General features: G+C 34.6%; 4 protein-coding genes across 6 annotated transcripts; 3 read left to right on the top strand and 1 right to left on the bottom strand.

The window, feature by feature from the left end:
• The first annotated feature begins 1,427 nt into the window (after positions 1–1,427).
• plekhb1 (pleckstrin homology domain containing B1) lies at positions 1,428–6,866 on the top strand. Of its 2 annotated transcripts, none has more exons than XM_067399139.1 (6): positions 1,428–1,464; positions 3,876–4,028; positions 4,112–4,214; positions 4,938–4,977; positions 5,063–5,156; positions 6,733–6,866. In XM_067399139.1, the coding sequence occupies exons 1-6, from the start codon at positions 1,428–1,430 to the stop codon at positions 6,864–6,866; spliced, it is 561 nt and encodes a 186-aa protein (XP_067255240.1). The 2 variants fall into 2 exon arrangements, with proteins under 2 accessions (XP_067255240.1, XP_067255241.1); XM_067399140.1 differs by having other exon boundaries at positions 5,063–5,141.
• Positions 6,867–8,243: 1,377 nt separating this feature from the next.
• Positions 8,244–16,395, bottom strand: rab6a (RAB6A, member RAS oncogene family). 2 transcript variants are annotated; one of them, XM_067397680.1, is made up of 8 exons: positions 16,176–16,395; positions 14,963–15,021; positions 14,771–14,824; positions 12,810–12,915; positions 11,825–11,936; positions 11,032–11,125; positions 10,719–10,785; positions 8,244–9,333 (listed from the first exon to the last, which is right to left on the bottom strand). In XM_067397680.1, exons 1-8 carry the CDS (start codon positions 16,243–16,245, stop codon positions 9,269–9,271), a joined length of 627 nt encoding a protein of 208 aa, XP_067253781.1. In that variant the 5' UTR covers positions 16,246–16,395; the 3' UTR covers positions 8,244–9,268. The 2 variants fall into 2 exon arrangements, with proteins under 2 accessions (XP_067253781.1, XP_067253780.1); XM_067397679.1 differs by lacking the exon at positions 12,810–12,915 and adding an exon at positions 13,040–13,145.
• An 855-nt stretch (positions 16,396–17,250) lies between these two features.
• Positions 17,251–19,294, top strand: mrpl48 (mitochondrial ribosomal protein L48). The gene is made up of 8 exons (XM_067397677.1): positions 17,251–17,383; positions 17,545–17,597; positions 17,712–17,743; positions 17,857–17,939; positions 18,047–18,216; positions 18,681–18,783; positions 18,892–18,981; positions 19,114–19,294. Exons 1-8 carry the CDS (start codon positions 17,363–17,365, stop codon positions 19,189–19,191), a joined length of 630 nt encoding a protein of 209 aa, XP_067253778.1. The 5' UTR covers positions 17,251–17,362; the 3' UTR covers positions 19,192–19,294.
• A 435-nt stretch (positions 19,295–19,729) lies between these two features.
• Positions 19,730–23,618, top strand: dnajb13 (DnaJ heat shock protein family (Hsp40) member B13). Its single transcript, XM_067399141.1, has 8 exons — positions 19,730–19,890; positions 20,052–20,155; positions 22,105–22,266; positions 22,427–22,584; positions 22,662–22,775; positions 22,860–22,973; positions 23,235–23,311; positions 23,438–23,618. Exons 1-8 carry the CDS (start codon positions 19,823–19,825, stop codon positions 23,607–23,609), a joined length of 969 nt encoding a protein of 322 aa, XP_067255242.1. The 5' UTR covers positions 19,730–19,822; the 3' UTR covers positions 23,610–23,618.

The following is a 23,618-nucleotide window of genomic DNA, read 5'->3' on the forward strand; positions in this document are numbered from 1 at the left end:
CGAATGATGATTTAGATCGCGTGTCAAACTGCCAACGGCTGAAATCACGTGACTTTGGCGCTCCGAACAGCAGATTCGACACACTGATTCATTTATGCTCCGATGCTTCCTGAAGCAGTGTTTTGATATCGGCCATCACTTTATAAGTCGTTATTTTGTTTTGTTTTTGGGGCTCCAAAAATATTCTCGTCACTTTATATTGAACCACTGTACTCACATGAACTGATTTAAATATGTTTTTAGTACCTTTATGGATCTTGAGAGAGGAAGTGTCATTGCTCCCTAAATGGAGGCCTCACAGAGCCATCGTATTTCAACTAAAATATCTTAATTTGTGTTCCGAAGATTAACGAAGGTCTTACGGGTGTGGATCGGCATGAGGGTAAGTAATAACTGACAGAATTTTCATTTTTGGGTGAACTAACCCTTTAAGTAAATGTAACATATGTAACAATGACACAGGGGTGTGAAAGTCCCTGCGTCATTTGTTGTTGGTGAGATGATGCTATCTAGTGGCGGGCGTATGTCAAACTCACGTTCAATATCCCAAATATTGACTTTAGTTTTTTTAATAATAATAATAATAATAATATAAATTATTATTATTAATACTATAAAAAAATAACTAATTAAATATTATTTTCATGATTTAAATACATTTTAAATGATTGTGCATTACGATAAAAATACACTGCTACTAAATACTTGCTGTTCAAGCAAATGCTAGCATGTTTAAGGAGCCTGACTGTAAAAAACAGTAAAATTACCATGGCTATAAAGTGTTTGCTAGAGTTTAAGGGTAATTCCTGATTGAATTTGTTTATAGGTCAGTTATTTAGATGGTTTAAAAACAGATAATTGGCTTGATATGACTGCTTCACCTCCTCAATGTTTGCTAAATTTAGCTAAGGGTGAGATTAAGGTAGGCTATGTGAGTGAACATGATTTGCTGAGTCTGTAGGGACGACATTAAATCAAATCTTAAAATACAATAAGGTGCATTTTAGGTTTAAGGGTAGTCTGTTTATCCAAAAGTGAGATTTTAATGTGATCAGGTTTAAAAATTGATGTCAACAGTGCTACACTGATAACAGGATTAATTATATAGACTTAATATTACACATAAAAACATTAAGTAGATTGAGTAACTTAAGAAAGGGAGAGAATATTCCACAGATGACCAGTACTAACTCACATGGTGCTGTAATCTGAGATTACTGGTCAAGTGAAGCTTCACTTTGGCCTGTTTAAAGGATTAGAAGAAGAGTCATCAAACTATTCCAGCAATACAACCCCCTCCGACTGCTGAGACGTCTTACAGTCACTGTCATCACTCACAAACAAAACTCGCAAACTCTGCCGTCACGTCAAACAAGCACCACAACATTGGGAATATTTCTATTGCTCTTGTGGCAGCTGACTGAACAATGGCTCTGCTCAAATCTGGCTTGCTCTGGAGACAGTGTAAGTGGAAGATTATTCATTTATATACTTTTATAGAAAGATTTTTGTAAAGAGATATCAAGAAATGGAAGTAATTTAAGTTTTTAGCAAAACAATTGTGGAAGAAACAAACCTAGTGTGAATATTTTGTCTTAAAAAAAAAAAAGAAGAAGAAAGAAAACAAAGTGCAGTTGCTTTTGACATTTTCCAGACATTTAAATTCATTTAAATTAAAGTTAAATTATCTAAATTGGAAAAAACTTGATATTAGGATGTGTATAAGTATTGAACAGCACAAATATAATACAAATTTGTCTGTTGAGTGCTTTTTTGACAGTACATTTCTGCTGACAGTGATATTTCCCATTTCAAAGTATATATGTGTGTGTATATATATGTGTGTATATATATATATATATATATATATATATATATATATATATATATATATATATATATATATATAGTCATTATATTAAATAAAATGACTGTTCCAGAAGGTCTGTTATGAAACTCAGAGTCTGACACTGTTTACAGTAATAATCCTCTTACGGTCAGTGTTACAGAACAGTAGATGTTAGTTATAGACTTCAGGTTGTTCTGTACACTCACCTAGAGAAATCCCAAATGGCGCATTAATTTAAAAAGAAATGATAACTGCATTTAAAATAACACATTTAAAATAACAACTTAAGAACTAATATTCTCCCCATTTAGAATTCCAAGCTCGATTCTTAAAATAAAATATGCAATACAATAGTATGACTGGTAATATAAATGACTAAGTGATCTTTATATTCTCTATTAAAAATAAATATAGGTCTATTCTTTGTTAGCACATAGTCTAGTAACATCTTTGAGAAGTTTTAGTTCCTAGTGCTAACTTCAGTGGAAGCCTTTGTGATAAAGCATATGTTATGTTTATTCATATATTATTCAAAACACAAGAATTGCTTTCAACAATCAGGTACTTATGATCATTTAGCATGACAGTCATTATTAGTAGGCCTATTGTCATGGTGTTTTGAATGTGACTTTCTGAACAATGATTTTGAAGGAATCTGTTGATTGAATGATTCAATGTCTTACTTATAACATGCTTAAACACGCTCACTGCTGCCAGCTACAAGTGTGACCTACAGGAACATTCAAATAAAAAAAATCAATGAACAAATATAAACGGAATCAAAAGATTCACTGGAATGAATTAAAATGGCAGCTAGTAGTAGGCATTTTAGTTCATTCCAGTCAACTGAATCTTTTGATTCCATTCATATTTGTTCATTGAAGGCTCTTCCGGGATGGTGTAATAAGCTACTGTAGGTGATGAAACTTGGAGTGGACTCTCGATTCCCAATGGCTCTGAATCGAAGAATCAGTTATTATTGGAGTAATGGTTCCAAAAGGGTTTTTTTTATTTGGAAAGAAGCTATTTGCACTGTGAGTGAAAATAGCATATTTTCTTAGCGATATATCAACAGTTGTTCCCTTGTCTATTAAAACATGTAGATACTATAGATGTGATAGATGCTATTTACACTAAGTAACAATAGCATTTTCTTAGCGATATGCTATTTACACTAGGTGAAAATAGTGATAGATTCTATTTACACCATGTAAAAGTATCAGTTTTTTCTTTGTAATAAGAGTAAATGGTAATTAGATGCTATATATTAGCAGATACTATTTGCATCTCAGTATTTTTGTACATTAACAGGATGCAATAATATCATAAAGTCTAAATGATTATATTTATTAAAATTATTAAATGGATGCTGCCTTATTGGGAGAATTAAAAACCCTCCCTACACCTCCCCCTAACCCTACCCAATAAACACTTTTAATATTATTAAACACTTGTTTACAGTTTATTTCCACTTTAGAACATTATTTTCATTTTTATTGAAAATAAATGCAAGCCTGGCAAAAGGCGGATACGAAACCGCACCGATTGCATTAAAAGCCAGATCTGCAAGCCTTACTCGCTACTGCCAAAGAACTTTACTGAAGATGTTGAATTCAGGGTGTCTTTTTTAAAATTTGAGTGGCCTAACCAGACATTGGTGGGCGGAGCTAATGTAAATAGCATTTGCCAACAAGGGATGCTATTTGCACTTAGTGTAAATAGACACTGTTTTTTTCAGCAAAGCAATAGAAGAACCATTTCGGATTTCCCAAATAACCTTTCAGTGAAAAGTTCTTAAAAAAGTTCTAATTTTGCTAATTTAATCGCTAAAAATTTTCGACTATAAAGAACCTTTTGTGTAGTGGAAAGGTTTTATGGAAGTTACGTTTTTTCATGGAACCATCAATGCAATAAAGAACCTTTATTTTTAAACATAGCATGAAGCTGTAGAGAATAGTTTGTCTGTGAAAAGACAATGGAAATGAAGACAGATACTCCATAATATTTTTGTTAAAAACGTTTACAGCTTCAGTCCTCAAACGCTGGAAGCTGAACTGGTGTGACCTGTGGATAGATGGGAGTTTTGTTTTTTACAAATCTGAATCCAGAAGAGACTATGAGACCAGAGTCAATCTGAAGGCCAGCTGTGTGAATGTGAAGTCTGGACTGGAGTGTGCAGGTAGGAAGGAACTTATTTATGCAGTCATGTAGAAAGTGCATGTTATGAAAGTACTTTAATGGTGTTGTAACTGTGTCCTGCAGGTGTATGTCCACCTGAGAGTCACCCCCGAGAGAATCTACTGGTTGTTTATCTGAGGGATGGATCTACGCTGGTCCTGTGTGCCAACAGTGAAGATGAGGCACTGTAAGTCTTGACCTTTGGCATTTTGACTTAAAGGGTTAGTTTACCCAAAAATGAAAATTCTGTCATTTATTACTCACCCTCATGCCGTTTGTTCATCTTCTGAACACAAATGAAGATATTTTTTGATGAAATCCGATGGCTCAGTGAGGCCTCAATTGACAGCAAAACAGTTAACACTTTCAGATGCCCAGAAAGCAACTAAAGACGTATTTAAAACAGTTCATGTGAGTACAGTGGTTCAACCTTTATATTATGAAGTGACGAGAATACTTTTTGATTCAAATCAAAAGATTCGAAAAGCTTCAAAGCTTCATGAAGCAGTGTTTTGAAATCGTCCATCACTAGATATTGTTGGATAAAGTGGTTATTTGTTTTTTTTGGTGCACAAACAGTATTCTCGTCACTTTATAACATTAACGTTGAACCACTGTAGTCACATGAACTGTTTCAAATATGTCTTTAGTGGCTTTCTGGGCATTGAAAATGTTAATTATCTTGCTGGCAATGCAGGTCTCACTGAGCAATCGGATTTTATATATAAAAAAAATCTTAATTTGTGTTCTGAAGATGAACGAAGGTCTTATGGGTGTGAAATGACATGAGGGTGAGTAATAAATGATAGAAATTTCATTTTTGGGTGAACTAACCCTTTAACCCCTCCCACATCAAATGAAGCCCCACCCACTTAACCATCTTATTTATTTCCATTCAATCACTTTTCAGGGCATGGAAACTCACGCTCATGGAGGCGAAAAGAAATCCAGTGAGTGTTATTCTTTACATACAGGATGGTTTTCTATATTTGCTTTAATATTTGATTCAATTCACATTTCTTTTCACTTTCACAGGTTTTCACATACAATCCCTATGACGATACTTACCAGACCGTTCCGATTGACAGTCATAATGCAGTTTACATCATGCCAGGTACAGGGTGTGGAGGTAAATATACAAACACATCCCTCATTCTAAAAGTTATTTATGGTTAAATGGTTATTGCATTTTTTTTTATATACATTGATATAATCCATTGATAATTCAGTAGTATTATTGCAACCATATAAGCATGCTGTTCATTCATTCATTTTCTTTGTTAATAAAGCACTTAACAACTACTTTAATAGCTCAAAGTGCTGAACAATCAGAAAATTCAGTTCAAAAGTAATTTTTATTAAAAAAGGACATTTGTCTCCAAAAGTCCACTAGTTAAAATATTTATTTATTCAATTACAATATTTTCATTGAAATGTATATTATCAGCTGATAATTTAACTGAAAATAGAATTGAACAATTCACTGAAGAAATTGTGCAGAATATTATTTTAGATATTTTGTTAACACTTTACAATAAGGTTCCATTAGTTAACATTTGTTAATGCATCAGCTAATATTAACTAACAATGAGCTATACATTCATTACAGTGTTTATTATTCTTTGCTAGCATTAGTTATCAGTGTTGGGAGTAATGCGAGTCACATGATCAGATTACTGATCAGATTACTTTTTTAAAGTAACTATTCAGTAACTTCAGTAATGCATAATTTTTAAATTTACAACAAAATATCTGAGTTACTTTTTCAAATAAGTAACGCAAGTTACTTTGTTTTCCAGTTTATAGACTGACAGCTCTCCTGTCCCCATGTTGAGAGAAATCGGGAGTAAGTGCAGAGGTGTTGTGTGTGAACATGACGGTTATTGTAGTTCTAGACTAAATGTGAACATTTACTCAGCTCACTTGCACAAAAACAGATTCAGTATTCCTCAAAATGGATGCAGTGAAACAGTGAAATGCAAACTCAAAATATTACGCAAACCTGCAATAATTAAATATGTTAAATAACACATATATACTTTATGTATTTAATCTCACTTTATTAACCAATGTTTTTGCTGCTGACATTCAATGATCTAATTCACCCATACTAATAAGCAAAAATTACTTTAGTTAAACATCACAATTGTGTTTAATATTTTTGTTTTTATTGCTATAGCAAGAGTGATGCACTTTCTTCTCCCGCAGTCCTATACTTCTGCTATCCAGAATGGCAGCACAGCTGAAAGGTTTGTTTGAGCTGCGCCCTCTACTGGAGTGGAGTAAATTTGGCTTATAAATTTCACTTCTGGTTTGACAAAAATAGAACTTTTTTGTTATTAAAAAACAAACAACAAAGTCCAGTCCAGGTGAGAAAAAGTTACGCAAAAGTAATGTAGCCCATAAATTTCCATTATAAGTAACTAAGGTAATTAATCACTTTTTTAGGGAGTAACGCAATACTGTAACACATTACTTAATAAAATAACTTTTCCCAACACTGTTAGATACAACTGATTTTAATAATGTATTAGGAAATATTAAGAATAATAATGCTTTAGGTATATTTCAATGTTAGTTCATATTAACTAATTAACTGATGTTAACAGTGGAACCTTGTTGTAAAGTTATCTCTTTGTTTTAAATGTTTTTTTTTTTTTTTTTTAATTATGTTCCAAAAAAACCCCTGATGTGCTTCCATGTAGGAACTCAGCATGTCTGGGTGCACAGAGAATCTGATGACAATTTCGGAGAGCAGATTGCATTGGGACTCCTGGCTGGAATGGCTGCGGGTGCAGCAATGCGTTCACTTCTATGGATGCCTTTCTGGTTCTGCTGAGGACCAGTCAGATAGCTGGATGAAAGAATACACTGGAAGAGACATCCATAATGCTCAGCGAAAGCAAACGCTCCTGTTCCTGCATATAAATATGTAAATATGAGAATAGCTGCAGCTGTTTTAAACTCACTGGGCATTCAATGTGTAAAAGAGGGATTCTAGCTGCTTCAAAACTGGACTGTTGAACTGATTTTTTTTTCTAATATGTGAAATATCAACAGATATTTCTATAACTTATCTATAGAATAATTCTGCACATAGCTAAGGTTGCATTTTCTTGCCGTTATGATTCTGCTTTGTGTATAATGTACATGTAGAGCTTTGCAAATTTGTTCAGTTTTGTCCATAATTTATATTTATTTTGTCAGATATCTACTATTTGTATTTATAAATAGCTCCAAAACATTTTCTAACTAGCATGAGGTTTGGGAGTGACCGGCAGACCTTTGATTGCTCTCCAAATAGAAGAAACTTGTGTGTTTATAGGAATTTTCTATCCACCTTTTTCCTACGGCCCATGATGCTGTGCGCAAATTATGGGAGTAACTTCTGTTAAACTGTAAACAATCAGCGAAAGGTTGCTTCATGAGCGCAATAATAAGCATTTTCAAAAACTGGGTGCAATTCAGTCAACCTGACGGATAAGTATTATTTGTAGTGTAACCATATGATTATTTTGAAATGATCTCTTTCAGTGAGGGGATCTTTCCCAAACCGGAAGTGCCTCTCGTAATCTCAGTAGGCTAGTTAGGAAAAAGGTGGATATGCAAAATATGATGCAGAAATAGCCACCAAAAGCTGAATGTATTCATTATAATTAGGATTTGAGAAACGCCTCTGAGATGCCTCAATGATGAAGGCTGCATAATGGAATCAGTTCTCACGACTGACCACTAGAGGAGGCAGAGCAGCATTTGCACCTGGCCTGTTTATGCGCTAATGTACTACCTTGCAAATGTATAAAGTTACATTGTTGTGCAACATTTATAAATAAATAAAAAGCTGCTACCACACACAGAAGCACAAAACATTTGGAATTTCATTTTCTGTGTTTGTACATCAAAATTTTCTGCTCTGCACATTTATTAGTTATATATCCACCAATCAAAACAAACACAAAAAACACTTGCTAAATAAAGTTTTTATTAGGGATGTCTCAAGATGCTGGCCAATTTTAGCAGTGCAAATAATGAGCATTGGCGTCAAGCAGCACTGCCTGACAAAACTGGTTAAAATCCATTTGAAATGTATGAGACCGTTTAAAGAAAACAAGAAAAAAATACACAATACACTAACTCTTAGAAACGTTTAGATCAGTCTGGGGCCAAAATATCACTGTACATTTAAAAACAAATGTGACAGCTGCTTAGGCCAGAATATCTCAACGACTCTGTCTATGAATTATGAAAAACCAAACAGTGTTCAAAACAAAGATATTACAAATAAATATTAGGGTTCATGGTTGATTCAACAAATCAAGAAGAAAACAAACCACATCTAGTGTGTCATTATTAAAATAAATCAAACTTTACAATGCTAATAAAAAACAAACCAGTGGAAGCCCAATAAAACAAACCATTGAAGGCAACAGCTGCATATTATCTGTTAAACCGGATCTGATAATTCCCTTAATATACATATTTCTTTACAATAACTGTATATCTCTTTGACTAAGCTATTGGCTTTCTAATGCTCAAAATAAGATGGAAGGAAATCAAATAATATGACATCTAAGCAGAAAAAAAAAGCACAATGCTTGAGCGGCAACCGAGCTAAAAGCAGCACTTGATCCTCGCAAACTCCAAAAACATTTGTTTTTACACTTTCCTTTCTTCCTTCTGAAAAGGAGACATCAGCAGCGTCACAGATTCAACGCGCTTTAGCCACATGTGCTGAAAACTAGACTTGGAAATTTCCAAAAACACTCTGTAAACCTTTTGTCCATCTCTGCACCGTCATTATGGAACGACGTTTATAGTCATCGCATATTCAAATCTGGATATCCTTCTCCTTATTGTCATTTTTAATTTATATAACTTGGTTTGTTCCTATTCACGTCATTATTACAGTAATATAAGTATAATTTCACATAAAACGAAACATGGACAAAAACAACACTTTATAAAGCGTTTTGAGAGTGAAAAACAAAACCACCACAAAAGGTGTACGATTAACGGAAACTATTAATAGAAAAGCAACATCATACACATCCACGTTGTGCTTTCGAATTTTAAAGTCATTTGAGTGGGTCAGTGGAAGCGAGGGTGATGGGCAGGTAGTGTTCGACTCCTCCCGGGTGGGCGGAGCTTCTGCAGAATATCCAGAGAGATGCTGTGAGTGCAACTGTGAGCGTCTGAAAGAGCGACAATAAGAGACACGGCATAGAAATGTCGACTGAAGCCTCAGCATGAACAGCCGCCTTCGTTGACCGGCTGCTCTGGTGGCTTTTCTAATTTTATGTCGATCACTGAAGGAAAAAGGAATTAAGGAAAAAATATGTAGTGTGTTACACAGCAACACTTGGCGCGTTCAGTGTAGACAGCTTTTAGCAAAAATTAATGCACTTCTTGATGGAAATAAATGTCGTGATGTTTTTCCATCAAGAGGTGCATCAATTTTTGGTCAAGATCTTGTACTGACAATGCAAGAGGTGAGCACTCTGGAAAGTCTCCTCCAGCACATCCCAAAGACTTTTAATGACATTAAGGTCTGGACTCAAATGAAAATGATTCTTTATGCTCCCTCCCAACCATTCTTTCATAATTTGAGCCTGATGAATCTTGACATTGTCATCCTGAAATATGGACGTGATGTGTCTTAATACATGGTTGTTTAAGAAATGAAAAGCTACACACTCGATCAATTGGGTTAGAACAGCTGTTGCTAAACATAACATGCCAGAGACATAATAATGTCATAGACTTAAGTGTTTGCCTATTTAAAGGGATAGTTCACCCAAAAATGAAAACTTTGTCATTTACTCACCCTCAAGTTGTTCCAAACCTGTATGAATTTCTTTGTTCTGTTTTACACAAAGGAAGATATTTGGAAGAATGTTTGTAACCAAGTAGTGTTGTCAAAAGTACCCACTTCGGTTCCTATCGGTACTGAAATTTTAAAAACGTGATGCTTTGAGCGCTGTTGAGCGGATTCGTAAACACCTCTGATTGGCCATTGTGTTGACGCGCTCATCGGATATGCCTGCAATTGGCTACAATGATCAACGCATGGGAGCATTTGAAAGCACACGGAAGTGTTTGAATTTGAAAGCGTTTTGAAAGTGGGAGCGTGAGCGATTGAAAGCAGGTGTCTAACAGTGGACCGATCCGCGATAGACGCCTGCTTTCAAACGCTCCCGTGTATATCTGTGTAAGCGCTTAGTGAAGAGATTAATTGATGACGATTTACAACGTTTTTACAGCGTTGATCATTGAAGCCTATCACAGACATATCCGATGAGCCGTGAAAACAACGGCCAATCAGAGATGTTTACGAATCCACTCAACAGCGCTCAAAGCTTCACGTTTTTTAAATTTCAGTACCGACTAGGTACCGAAGTCGGTACTTTTGACAACACTACAACCAAGCAGATCTCGCCCCCCATTGACCATACCATAGCAGGAAAAATAAATACTATGGTAGTCAATGGGGGGCGAGATCTGAAACATTCTTCCAAATATCTTCTTTTGTGTTCAGCAGAGCAAAGAAATTCATACAGGTTTGGAACAACTTATGGGGGAGTAAATGACAAAATTTTCATTTTTGGGTGAACTATCCCTTTAAATCCAACCAGCAACTTTTTTTGGCCAGGCAGTGAATGTAAATATGTATGCATATATTTGTGTAGGATACTGTCCTCTCTGCTCTTGTCTTGTGTGCTCTCCATACCAGGAAGAGCTGCTGCTACACGCCGGAAAAGCTAAAGGAGACAAACACAAGCCCCATATTAAACTCTCACACCAGGATCAGGAAAAACAAGCAGTGTTTGTGTTTGCATTCAGAAAAGTTGAATATTTAATCATCTGGATGCGTCTGAATACACTGATATGAGAGAAATGTTCAGTAATGCTGTTTTTCGAATAATCATTCGAAAGATTCAGAGATTGATTCTCAATCATTAAAGCACTTCTACTTTTGAATCAAGTCAAATCTCAGTCACACTCACCTGTTTGACATTGTATCCGGCTTTAGCACTAGTTTCAATAAACATTACATTCAGTTCTTTGGCTTTCCTTTCTCCTTCCTCGATAGAAACTTGCCTGAAATGAGCCCAAAAACACATGTAATCATTACTATTTTCCCACAGATTTCTTTAATACTAGAGATAGACCGATAAAACAGCCAGACTGACTAATCAGCAGATATTTAGCGATTTTGAGCAGATTAAAGTATTAAGTTTTAGTTTGTGCAAATTCATAAATATGCTTTGTCAATGGATAAATATGTTATTTTTATGAAGTATTGCATTTTTGAAAATAAATATTTGATCAAACATACACTCAAAATAGTAATATTGTGAAATATTACAATTTAAAAGTTTTTCCTATTTTAATTTTTTTTTTTTTTTTTTATAAAGTGCACAAAAAGTATTCTTGTCATTTCATAAAATCAAGGTTGAACCACTGTACTCATGTTGACTATTTTACCGATGTCTTTACCAACTTTCTGGGCCTTGAAAGTGGTAAAAGTGTTGCTTTCTATGGGGGAGCAGAAACCTCTCAGATTTCATCAAAAATATTTTAATTTGTGTTCCGAAGATGAACAAAGGTCTCACAGGTTTGGAACAAAATGAGGGCGAGGAATTAATGACAGAATTTTCATTTTTGGGTGAACTTACCCTTTAAAATATTTGTGCAAACTACATTTTTTTAAGGATTCTCTGATAAATACAAAGTTCAAAAGAACAGCAATTGTGTAATCATAATGTTCCTAAAAGGTTGAAATCATTTAAAACGAACCGTTTATCAGCAAGATCTGTTTTGTTTCCCACCAGCATGATTATGACATCACTTCCCCTTTCTGTTCGGACATCATCGATCCATTTGGTGGTCTGCTGGAACGAGTTGACATCTGTTGAGGGGATTTCAGAGACATTGGGTTAATACTTAAGATGAGCCTTAAGGGGTCTATGGGGGAATCCCAGGATCATAGACAAGCAGACACAACTTGCAGGTAGAAAAAAAACACAAGGATAAAATAAGAGGAAAGACAGAAGGAAGTTCTAAAGCTGGAAGCGACTCTGTGCTCATGAATGTGTCACAGGAACTCAGTCTACAGAAAAAAAAAGACGACAAATCATCTTTCATCTACATCAACTACATTTTATCAGTCTGTAAAATTATGAATGAATGCATATTTTCTTTTTTATAAATAATTAAAATTACTTTATTATATGAATAATAAAAAAGAAAACATAACATTTAACATTAAATTAAAAATGTAAATATTTCTAGCAAATATAAGTATGTACTGTTAAAAATAAAAATGTATCATTCTTTTATGGTGGGACCAGTGAATGTTGAGTGCTGGGGGTGTAAAATTAACTTTTGGCCACCTCTACCAAAAATGTACTAGCGATTTGTATTTTTATTGGACATTAATCTGTATTCGGCATTCTTTTTGTAAAAAGGTAATATTTAGCCTTTTTTTTTTTAAAAACGTATATATCTGCGCTACACTTTAGCTGCTAATAAAACAATGGCCTGTTAACCTTTAAATGAAAAGATATGCATGTACTTTAAAACAAAGGTCTATGAAGTATTTAGCACTGAACTGCAATTGCAAAGCAAAAAACATGTTGCAAAAAAATAAGAGAGAAGACAAAAAGAATGAAACCACAGGAAAAAACTCAAAGGATGTGAAACAAAAACAAAAAGAGACTGCGTTGAGATGACAGACATCCTTCCCCGTCCTTAAGTTCTCCCGTCGAGGATCCACACTCACTTGTGATGTCAAAGACTACCACGGCAACTGTAGAGTCCCGGATGTAGCTGGGAATCAGACTGCGGAAGCGTTCCTGTCCTGCTGTGTCCCACAGCTGCAGCCGCACCTGACCAAATATTTTAGCACCAGAGTTCCAGCAGAGAGACAGAGAGAGAGAGAGAGGGGAGAAAGGGGAAGAGGAAGAGGTAAGAGGAGGGGAACTGGACGTAGAGCGGGTCTCAGATACCTACTTGTGATGTCGTAAACTACAACAGCAGCAGCAGAGTCTCTGATGTAACTGGGAATGAGGCTACGGAAACGCTCCTGTCCTGCTGTGTCCCAAAGCTGCAGCCTGATCTGTGTGAATGGAGAACAAAAAAAAGAAAAAGAGGGGAATAAAGGAAAAAAAAGAGGAGAAATTAAACGTTCAAAGGGGGAAAAAAGATAAAGGAGTGGAATGAAATTTAATAAATAAGAAAAAGCAAAGTGGATCGAAAAGATTTCTCAAGCTCAGGATTTGGGTTAGGGAACGGATTAAAGTCTCCAGATCGGCTCATGTTAGTAGGTTTATAGGGCCCTATGGTTTCAGAATCACTGAATCCAGTCATAAAAATGGAATTTACCGTAAAACGTGGAATGTCATGCAATTTGGCATGTTTTGGATGAATATATCAAAAGTAGGGCTGTGCACATCAAATTGTGATATTGATTAGTTTCAGTGAATATTAAACTGCAAAAAGATAATAATAATTTTTTTTAATGTTTTTAAAAAAAAATTTAAACATTAAGATATTAAAAAAAGTGTTAATGTTTTACACCTTCATTTGATTATCAATGTTATTTATAATATATTCGTATTAAATCATAAATCCAGAAAACACACAACACAAGAATTTCTGAAAAAAATAAACATTTCATAGGGCCTATTATTATTATTAAAAAAAAAAGTAATAAATTAATTTGTTAAACTTTTGTGAATTCAATTGACATAGACATGCTTTTTGATTAATAAAATGTAATTAAACCATTAAAATAGAATCCAGAAAATTTAAAACGAAAACAGAATTGAGAAAATACAAAAAGTATTTTATAGGGCACTAAAATGTATTTTTTGTTCAACTTTTAATAAATTGTTGCTGAGTTGTTTACGCTTCATGGTTTTAATTAATTAAACATGCTTTTTGACATTTAATATAAGCATTAAATCAGAAAAACTAAAACTGAGGGAGAGAGAGGAAAAAAGGAATCCAGAAAAAAAATAAAACGCAAAAGACAGAATTTGGGAAAAACTAAAAAGGATTTCATAGGGCCCTAGGGTTATGGAATGGGTTATGGTTGGGTTATGTTATCAGGACTGCAGATCTTCAGAGTGAAACATTCCCACTCAAAACCAATCAAGAAGAACAATTCTTTACAGAAAAAAAAAAAAAAAACATACAAATGTGAACAAATAACTAGAGAGAGAGAAAGAGCAAGACAGAGAGAAAGGAGGCTGAAGCAATGGACACACCAGGAGGAGAGAGGCACAGGACTTTCTCATGGAGCAGTTTATATTGGGCTTTTACAGATACATCATCTCACTAAATGTTCAAATCAACGTTCAACAAAGCAAATAAAAATCCTATGGCTGCACAGTATGGAGAAGTTGTAAACATTACAATAATCATAAAAATAACATTTCCGTAAACAAAGAAAATTAACAATCCAACAATATTGTTCTTATAACAATATTAAAAAAATAGCAATGACATTCAAGTCATTATATCAATTGCAATAAAATTCACTTGCAATGTTTTTAAAAATGACACATTGTACAGCCATAAAGAGTATTGACCAATGTAAGATGTAAATGTAAAAAAATTCAAAAAGTCATCATTCAATAGCATCCCAAACGTCACAATCTTTACATTTTCATGCATTTTGTTCCCTCAAATCATTGAAAGGGATGCGATTTATTGGAAGAACAAAAAATATTTACTTACTGTTCTGTCCTCAAGATACATTGTTTTCGACAAGAAATCGATTCCTATTGTCGCCTGCAAATGAAAAGCAACAAAACTTTTCCTTAAAAGGACAATAATCCAGGCAACTGATCAGAAACCTCCAAAACAGAAACCAAACAAATCAGAAGACCGTTTAAAATGACCCAATGAGTCAGAAAAACATTCACTCACCTGATAGGTATTATCGAAACTGTCATACATAAATCTGGTAATCAATGACGTCTTTCCCACTGCAAAATTGAATGAAAAGTTAACTGGTTACTATCAAAACATTACAAATATCTTTGAACAAAAGCTGCTGGCATACAGGTCACATCTTCACAAAGACATTTCTTCATCACTTTCATTGCTAACACATTTTTCTTGAATGCAGAAGGAAAAGATGCAAATAATTACATAATTAAATGTCTATTTCACAGGGTCATTCCAAAAGCATAACTTTAAAAACAAAACTGAAGCAGACCTGTGCACATTAATTTCTTATTCACATCCGATGAAACGTGTAAATTTGTAATAGATTCATTTAAAAACTATGAATGAAATGAACAAATGCATAGGCATGTGTTTATGCCTATGTAAATATATGCAAATAGTGTGAATATTTGCCATGTCTATTTTCCTACTCAAATGTTTTGAAAGGCCAAACGATTCTACACAGGTCTAGTCTTACTAATGTTTACAAAATAATGCCACATGATCTTTCTTTATGCTTTATATGGATTTCTGATTTAGACAGAACCTGCAAAGCACCAGGCATGATGTGCTGTTGAAATCTGGGACCAGTGATTTTATTTTATTTATTTTTTGAGATTGACAGGCCATTGACATATCTCAGAAAGGGGAATGGCTCTTCATACAAAGACTTTAATGTTGTCTAAAAGGCAATGTTGGGGTTTATAACCTATGAAAACATGCTAGTTCTCCTAAGCTTTGAAATATGAGTGTTCAATAGCCAAGATCCAGAAAATTCAGCATGTCAGCAAAACACGTTCAAACATGAGAATATCATGTTTACACAGGAGACAGACAAAAAATATACTGTGAAATGAATATGAAAAGCTGTTCAAGACCAGATTTATATGGCGGTGATGATGTTTGCTAAAAACTTAACCCCCTAAACCAAACCCTCACAAACCTGTTGATATTAAAAGGTTAAAAGAAAAACCCGTTTTGGGCTGAAGTGATTACATTTGAAGTTGTCATCACTATCAGACATGTTTTACTGGATTTGTGAGCATATAGCAATATATATCCAAATATGTAGAAATATTCCATCATACACACAAATATTTAGACATTTCCATTTAGATAGTGCGCACACAAACTCTAACACACACTCATTAAAACAGAGAGCCCAGTATGGTCGGTTCGGTTCGGCACTCACCGCTCTGTTCGCCTAGAAACACCAGCTTGAATTTGCGGAGCGGGTTGCCGAAATCTCCTGCTGCAGACATGCTGCCGGTTCCGTTGGCCTAATGTGGGTGTTAATGTGTTGCTATAACTATCAAAATGCTCTAAACAAGAAAATAAAGCGGTAATTCGGTTCAGTTTGAGACTCTCAGCCTCCTATTCAGGCCCAGTTCTGCGCCGCAACCTAGCATGATACTCACAGAGACGTGATTGACAGCTGAGCTCAGCCTATAGAATTAGAGAGAACACAATGACATACGTCAAATTAATGATGACATAGTAGTACTGTAGATGCCAAATAAGGTCAAGTATTTAAACTTTATATCAAAATGAATATAATTTAATCTATAATGTATGACTTTTGAGCATTGCACTTGCTGCGATGTCTTTTTATAATGAAATATAAATTTAGCAGGCTTCTTTCGCGTCAATAATCAAATATAAATAATATTTTTAAACGTTTTTTTTTTTTTTTCAAGCGGAAAATGTAATAGTTATTGAGCAAGCGAGCGGAATCCTGAATGTTGTCTATATGTGGTAACAGGGCGGGACTACAAACAAGTTAGATTGAGCTCTGAGAGCCACCGGCGCCACGTCACGTTCCCAGCGTCATGCCTGCATCATCATCATCATCGCATTCCGTTACCCCTTGAATTTTTCCAGGATTAACTTACTCTGTTGTTCCCAATTTAAATACATTATACAAATATATTTAAATGGAGGATATATTACACTAACGCTTGCTTTCTGTGCCCGTTGTTATTTACGATTATTTCAAATAGCTAGTTTTGAACCATTTGATATTAGAACAGTTTTGTGAATGCTGTCTTTTCAGCTATTTTTTTTTTTTATATTTAATATTTTAAAATGTTTTTCTAAGCCTAATGATAACTTCTGAATGCTAAAGAAAATAAATCACACAGATTTGAACTGCATGTGAAGACAAAACCTGCATCAATCTCCAAACTTGTTCCACGTGTGACGCTTTTGCTCCAGCAGGTGGCAGCAATGTGCCGAACGAGCGTAAATTCATCTGCTGGATTCCGTGAAGAAGATCGGCGCAGTACATGCGCTTATCGGATTGATATTAATGATATTAACTGGTTTTGGATGCTTGTTTTAAAACTTTACTACTGGATAATTATATATCAACGTTAAACGATGAATAATTTACTGAATAAGGTGTGGTATTTACAGTATGACATATTAATTGTCGGTTTGTTGCAGTAGTGTATGTTGTTGACGTGCCAAGGTCGTAGAGGAAGAGCAGAACTGTACATTTAAATGAATGATTGCAATTTTACATTGTTTACAAACATTATATTATGATTGTTTTGCATCAGGTTTTTCTGCTCCAGAACACACGGGCGTTAGTGTGTGCAGCATCATCGGTCCAGTAAGTGTCATTTTATATACATATATATAATATATAATATAGTATAATATATAATATAATATAATATAGTTAAGTTAATAAACATAATACATTGTTTTTTCTCTAATGTCACAGAAGTCAAGTGTTAACTACACAGATGCCTTTGGGTAAGAGCAAAAAAAATCAGTTGTTCTCTGTTTTATTTTCATTTTTATGTATGTTTCCTGAAATATAATTATTAACTGATGGTAATCAAGTGTTTTTTTAACTGTCCAATTAGGTGTTTTGCTGACTAACAGACAGTATAGATCAATGCCCACACATGGTATTGGAAGATACAGGCATCTTCTCCCAAAAGCATTGGTAAGACCTAAAGTTTTGTACATCATCTGTATAAAATTTAAGTTTAAATTTAAGCCATTAAATTTAATTAAGCATTTAATAACATATGCTAAATTGTTTTTATCCAGCCAAAGAAGAAGAAGGATAAAATTCAGGCAAAGCAGATCAAAGCGGCGACAGCCACAGAGTTTGGCGTTCTGAATGTGTGTGTTTCTGGTTATGAACTGACTCTAGTGGAACATTATTCCCAGTACATCCACAATCTCTGCAGTCACTTGGACATCAAAGTCGACGAATGGTGGGATAGAGAGAGAGCTATTTTTATATTATATTATATTATATTATATTATATTATATTATTGTTTTAAAATCCCTATGCATTGCACACAGACCGAGACATGTTCTCAAAATCATGTTGTTTTTAATATATATGGCATATAATATATCATCCCCTTGGAATTGTAAGTTCTATCTGCATTGTGAGCATTTTCGAGATATTGAGCTTCAAATTTCATTCGACTTTGTAGGTAGAACCTTTTTGTTTTTTAAATAAAAATTCCCAAAATATAACACAACATAAAAAAAAAAACATAATGTAAATAAGTTGTCACAGAATAAGAATATTTGACAAAAATGTCAGATAGAACCTTATAATTCCAAGAGGACGATATATGTGTCATGATTAACAATACATCATTTAATGTTCTATGAATTATTGTAAGGTAACGGTGAAAATAATTCTCAATTATTTGTGTTTTAAAGCTATGCCCTGCCTACAAAAAGCACAGAGGTCATGGTGATGCAGGAGCAAGGCACTAAGATGTATTTAGATGGAGTCCTGAAAACCCATGAGCGTGTGGTTCAGGTAGAGTTAATGCAGCTTGTGATTGGTTGTATGAATAAATTACATCATTTTATGATTGTTGTAGATGTCGTGTAGTCTATAACTGATTTATTGGTGATGTGCGTTTAGATCAGTGAAATGAAGGCAACACTTTTTCCCATACTTGCGGAAGTGCTTCTGAAGAACCAGCCTGAGGGAGTGCAGCTCTGTATAAAGCAGGTCAGAAAATTACACTTCATAATTATTGACACTGCTCTTTTTATTTTTATTTTTTTTTAATCTGTCTTGTTGCATTTATGACACTTCTATCAATTGTCACGGACTTTATTTGTTTTGTTTTTCTTTTTTCAGCACACGGAAGCAGATTTTCAAGCCCGGTTCAAAACAAGGCCTGAGCTCGAGGGGCTTATTGCAAAAATTAATAATTAATACATTATTTAAAAATGTTTTCCATATGAAATGGCATGTGTTTTTCCATGACAGACAGTTTTCTACCTGGTGTGTGCTGTAATGAATAAACTATATTATCTTGTTTTCCATATCTAGTCATTTTTTTTTTTCATAGCCTTGCTTTATAAGTTGATTTGAATGCACTGGAGTTTAAAATCACTCTTAAAGGGATAATTCACCAATAAAATTACAATTCTGTCATCATTTAAGTAGTTCCAAACCAGTATGAATTTCTTTTGTTCTGCTTAACACAAAGGAGATATTTGGAAGAATGTGAGTAACCAAACATATCTCGCCCTCCATTGACTACCATAGTATTTATTTTTCCTACTATGGTAGTAAATGGGGGGGGGGCGCAAGATGTGTTACAGAATTTTCATTTTTGAGTGAACTATCCCTTTAACGTGAGTGCTGTAATTTTATCGGAATATTTTTAATTCAGCACTCTTTAATGAAAGACTACATCACCCAGAATTCCGGGCTCTGTTTCCATAACAACCTCCTTTGACAACAGTAAACTAATGTTCGTTCCTACTGACGAAATCCTGGGTTGCGTTTGTGCTTTGATATATTTAAAGTGTAAAGACAGGGTTTGATAACCAATTAGGCCATGGGCAGAGACTATTACGCTATTTTGGAAATAAACCGCAACGCCACTGATGCTGACATAAAGAAGGCGTAAGTTACGTTTTGTTTAGTCAATTTTATAAATATCTAATCAGATAAAACTAGTCAACGATATGGTTTACCTTCATTTTGAGGACTCGTTTGCTAGCAGCAGATTTTTTTAATAACTTTAATAATTTTTTAATAAAAACATGTTTTTATTTCGGTATCAGGTACCGGCGGCTCGCGCTGAAGCATCATCCGCGCAGCAGCAGCCACGCGAGCGCCGCCGAGCGCTTCACACTGCTCGCGGAGGCGTTTGACGTGCTGAGCGACCGTGAGTTCACAAGACAAAAGAATATAAATCTACAACTGCCATATACATCCACAAAAACAAACCTGCAACTGCACTATGATGTTCAACAAAACGTTACTTTCTCCACGTGTATCCCATCTGTATCCCCAATTGTTTTTGTTTCCCAGAAAGTTCCGGCAGGCTAGTTTATGGTTATAAGAATAAACCTAAAAATAACCATGACAGAACGTTGAGTATAAGATCTTATTATCACATGTTAGTTTATTATTTTGTTATAATAGAAAGAAAAAGACTATTCATATACAGTGTTGTGCGGAAGTTTGGGAACCCCTTGCAGAATCAGTGAATAATTTTAACAAAATAAGAGAGATCATACCAAATGCATGTTATTTTTTATTTTGATATATTTTGCATAAAAGATGTTTAGTCCACAAGACAAAAAATTAATTTATGAAATTAAGAAAATAACCCTGTTCAAAAGTTTGTGAACCATTGGTTATTAATACTGTGTGTGGTTACCTGATGATCCACGACTGTTTTTTTTTTTGTTTTTTGTTTTTTTGTTTTGTGATGGTTGTTCATGAGTCTCTTGTTTGTCCTGAGCAGTTAAACTGAGCTCTGTTCTTCAGAAAAATCCTCCAGCTCCTGCAAATTCTTCAGTTTTCAAGCTTTTTTTTTTTTTTTTTTTTTTTGCATATTTGAACCATTTCCAGCAGTTGCTATATAATTTTCAGATCTATCTTTTCACACTGAGGACAACTGAGGGACTCAAACACAACTGTTAAAAAAGGTTCAAACATTCACTGATGCTCCAGAAGGAAACACGATGCATTAATTTGAATTTGAAGATCAAGGAACATTGTACTTAATTTGTCTTCTGGCAAACATTTAAGTGTCTTCTGTTGCTTCCGAAAGGCAGTACTAAATGAAAAAAATGATATTTCAACAAAATAAGAAAAATGTGGACATCTTCATCCTGTTCAAAAGTTTTCACTCCCCAGATCTCAATGCATCATGTTTCCTTCCGGAGCATCAGTGAATGTTAATTTTGTTAAAATTGTTCATATTTTCACAGATTCTGCAAGGGGTTCCCAAACTTTTGCATAACACTGTAACATTAAGATTTGGTAAAAAATAACCAAAATTTAACCATATACACTAACGTTAGGTTAGAGGAACGTTCTTTTAGGCAGGGGTTTTCAAACATTATGATGACATGAACCCCTAAATATAATGTTAACATTCCTAACTAATAACATTATATTAAATATCTGAATCCTTTTTTCTACCAGAGAGAAACATATAAAATATAACAAAGTAACTGTTATTAATCTCATGAATTGCAGACCAGTCTTTAGAAAACAAAATGGTAATGATTATATTATTTCTATTTTATTATTAATTTATAAATAAATCTAATAATTTGATTTCATTAATTTATTTGCATATTTACATTTTCTTTTTTTGGACCCCCTAGCACCCCCTTAAAGGGATAGTTCACCCCAAAATAAAAATTCTGTCATCATTTACTCACCCTCATGTCGTTTTAAACCCAGACTTTCGTTCATCTTCACAACACAAATGATAATATTTTTAATAAAATCTGAGTGATTTCTGTCCCTCCATTCTTGTGTCTTACGCAGCACATTTGAGCTTCAGCAAGAGCCAATGAGGTTCATTCTCGTGTGTCAAGCATGTACGGTTGAGCTTCTGTTTATGTTCGCTGATCAATGTTTATATGTGAATGAAAGCCTAAATTCTGTTCATCATATAAAGTGATTGTGTCTCTTCAGAAAAGACTTAGTTTGAAAACCCCAGCTTTAAAGTGTCATGTAAATGTTATTCTTTTTTTATTATTTTTCATGTACTTGATCAAAGAAATGTACAAAAATGTACTACTGTATAAGGAAACAGCACACAGAACACAGTTCAGCCCTCATTTTGTTGAAGGTCATTCTCATCCAATGCAGCACGGAAAAAGGCCACTTATGATAAGTTTGGAGAGGAGGGTTTAAAAGGAGGAATCCCATCTGAGCTGGGAGTGAATGGCGCCTGGTCATCAGGATATGTCTACCATGGAAATGCAGATGAAACATTCCGACAGTTTTTCGGAGGAGATAATCCTTTTGCAGGTAATTATTATAGGATGAAAAAAAACTGGGTTATTATTCCTTATTTCAAGAGGCAATCTGGTGCAATCAAGTCATAAATATACAGTGTTCATAATAATGCCGTGGGGTTTTGAAGAATCCAAGCTCTGATTGGTAATATCTGCTTACTCATCTTCCATAGATTTCTTCACTGGTGATGGCAGTGAGGTCAACACAGCTTTTCAGAGCCTGCGTGGGAAAAAAGAAAAGCTACAGGATCCACCAATAGAGAGAGATCTTCATCTTGCATTGGAGGACCTTTATTATGGATGCACTAAAAAAATTAAGATATCCCGTAGGGTAAGTTTTGCAGATGGGTACAGATAAAATCATATGGACTCATGAGAAATTAAAGCAAAGAGACATGTTTGATACAGGTCATGAATGAAGACGGACACACGTCCAGCATCAGGGACAAAATTTTAACCTTCACTGTAAAAGCAGGATGGAACGAAGGGACACGGATCACGTTTCCAAAAGAGGGAGACCAGGCATGACATTTTTATCACAATTTCATTTTGTCATGATTGTAAATTGATCTTGTTCATCACAGAATAGAATCTTTTTCTCCACAGGGACCAAACAACATTCCAGCAGATATTGTGTTCATCATACGTCAAAAGCATCACCCGCGCTTTGTCCGCCAAAATGATGATCTGTACTTCACAGCAAATATTTCTCTTGAGAAGGTGAGAAACACAAGCAGAAATGTAACTAACATAGCATTTCAGCACATTTAAATGTAGATGTTTTCTAGCTCTAATAGATTATGACCAGAGAGGCTTTCCATCTTTTCTGTCTACATGGGTTGGGGTCTCTCAATATTATGTTAACATAGTTCCGCTATAAATGTCGCTTTTTATAATTAAAATAAACAGTTTACGTTTAATAAGTGTAACTATTAGTACATTTTATGTCTTTGAATATATGTTTTTGTGGTAAATCTGCAGGCTTTGACTGGTTTCTCAGTGGAAGTTGAGACACTAGATGGCAGGCTTCTCAACATCCCTATTAATGACATTGTGCAGTGAGTAAAACATTGCTTTCTCTTTTTAACATACACAGATCCGCATGTTTAAATGATACTCGACAGAACTTCTGAACATAGTTTTTATATTTAAGACTGTTTCATTTTAATTTCTCTATACTACAGCCCTCAGTACACCAAGGTTGTGACCGGGGAGGGAATGCCGCTAGCCAACAGCCCGTCCAAGAGAGGTGACCTGATAATTCGCTTCATTACACATTTCCCAGAGAAGCTCTCGGCTGAAAGGAAACATCTTCTACAACAAGCCCTCTCATCAAAACTAATCCAGGCTTCTTAATGGCTTTGT

The sequence above is a fragment of the Chanodichthys erythropterus genome, chromosome 10 (assembly GCF_024489055.1).
Source record: "Chanodichthys erythropterus isolate Z2021 chromosome 10, ASM2448905v1, whole genome shotgun sequence".
Lineage (NCBI taxonomy): Eukaryota > Metazoa > Chordata > Actinopteri > Cypriniformes > Xenocyprididae > Chanodichthys > Chanodichthys erythropterus.

Bases quoted from the DNA above. Each gene is read 5' to 3' on its own strand.
- rab6a (XM_067397680.1), bottom strand. From the start codon at position 16,245: ATGTCTGCAGCAGGAGATTTCGGCAACCCGCTCCGCAAATTCAAGCTG. The intron at 14,825-14,962 runs GTGAGTGAATGT...TTTCATTTGCAG, and splicing joins GTTTCGATAATACCTATCAG to GCGACAATAGGAATCGATTT. The intron at 9,334-10,718 runs GTATCCTACACA...TTTTTCCTTCAG, and splicing joins AGACAAGAGCAGAGAGGACA to TGATCGACATAAAATTAGAA.
- dnajb13 (XM_067399141.1), top strand. From the start codon at position 19,823: ATGGGCAGAGACTATTACGCTATTTTGGAAATAAACCGCAACGCCACT. The intron at 22,585-22,661 runs GTAAGTTTTGCA...TGTTTGATACAG, and splicing joins AAATTAAGATATCCCGTAGG to GTCATGAATGAAGACGGACA. The intron at 23,312-23,437 runs GTGAGTAAAACA...TCTATACTACAG, and splicing joins CCTATTAATGACATTGTGCA to CCCTCAGTACACCAAGGTTG.
- mrpl48 (XM_067397677.1), top strand. From the start codon at position 17,363: ATGAATAATTTACTGAATAAG. The intron at 17,744-17,856 runs GTAAGAGCAAAA...CTGTCCAATTAG, and splicing joins AACTACACAGATGCCTTTGG to GTGTTTTGCTGACTAACAGA. The intron at 18,217-18,680 runs GTGGGATAGAGA...TGTGTTTTAAAG, and splicing joins GACATCAAAGTCGACGAATG to CTATGCCCTGCCTACAAAAA.
- plekhb1 (XM_067399139.1), top strand. From the start codon at position 1,428: ATGGCTCTGCTCAAATCTGGCTTGCTCTGGAGACAGT. The intron at 1,465-3,875 runs GTAAGTGGAAGA...AAACGTTTACAG, and splicing joins TGGCTTGCTCTGGAGACAGT to CTTCAGTCCTCAAACGCTGG. The intron at 4,978-5,062 runs GTGAGTGTTATT...TCACTTTCACAG, and splicing joins TGGAGGCGAAAAGAAATCCA to GTTTTCACATACAATCCCTA.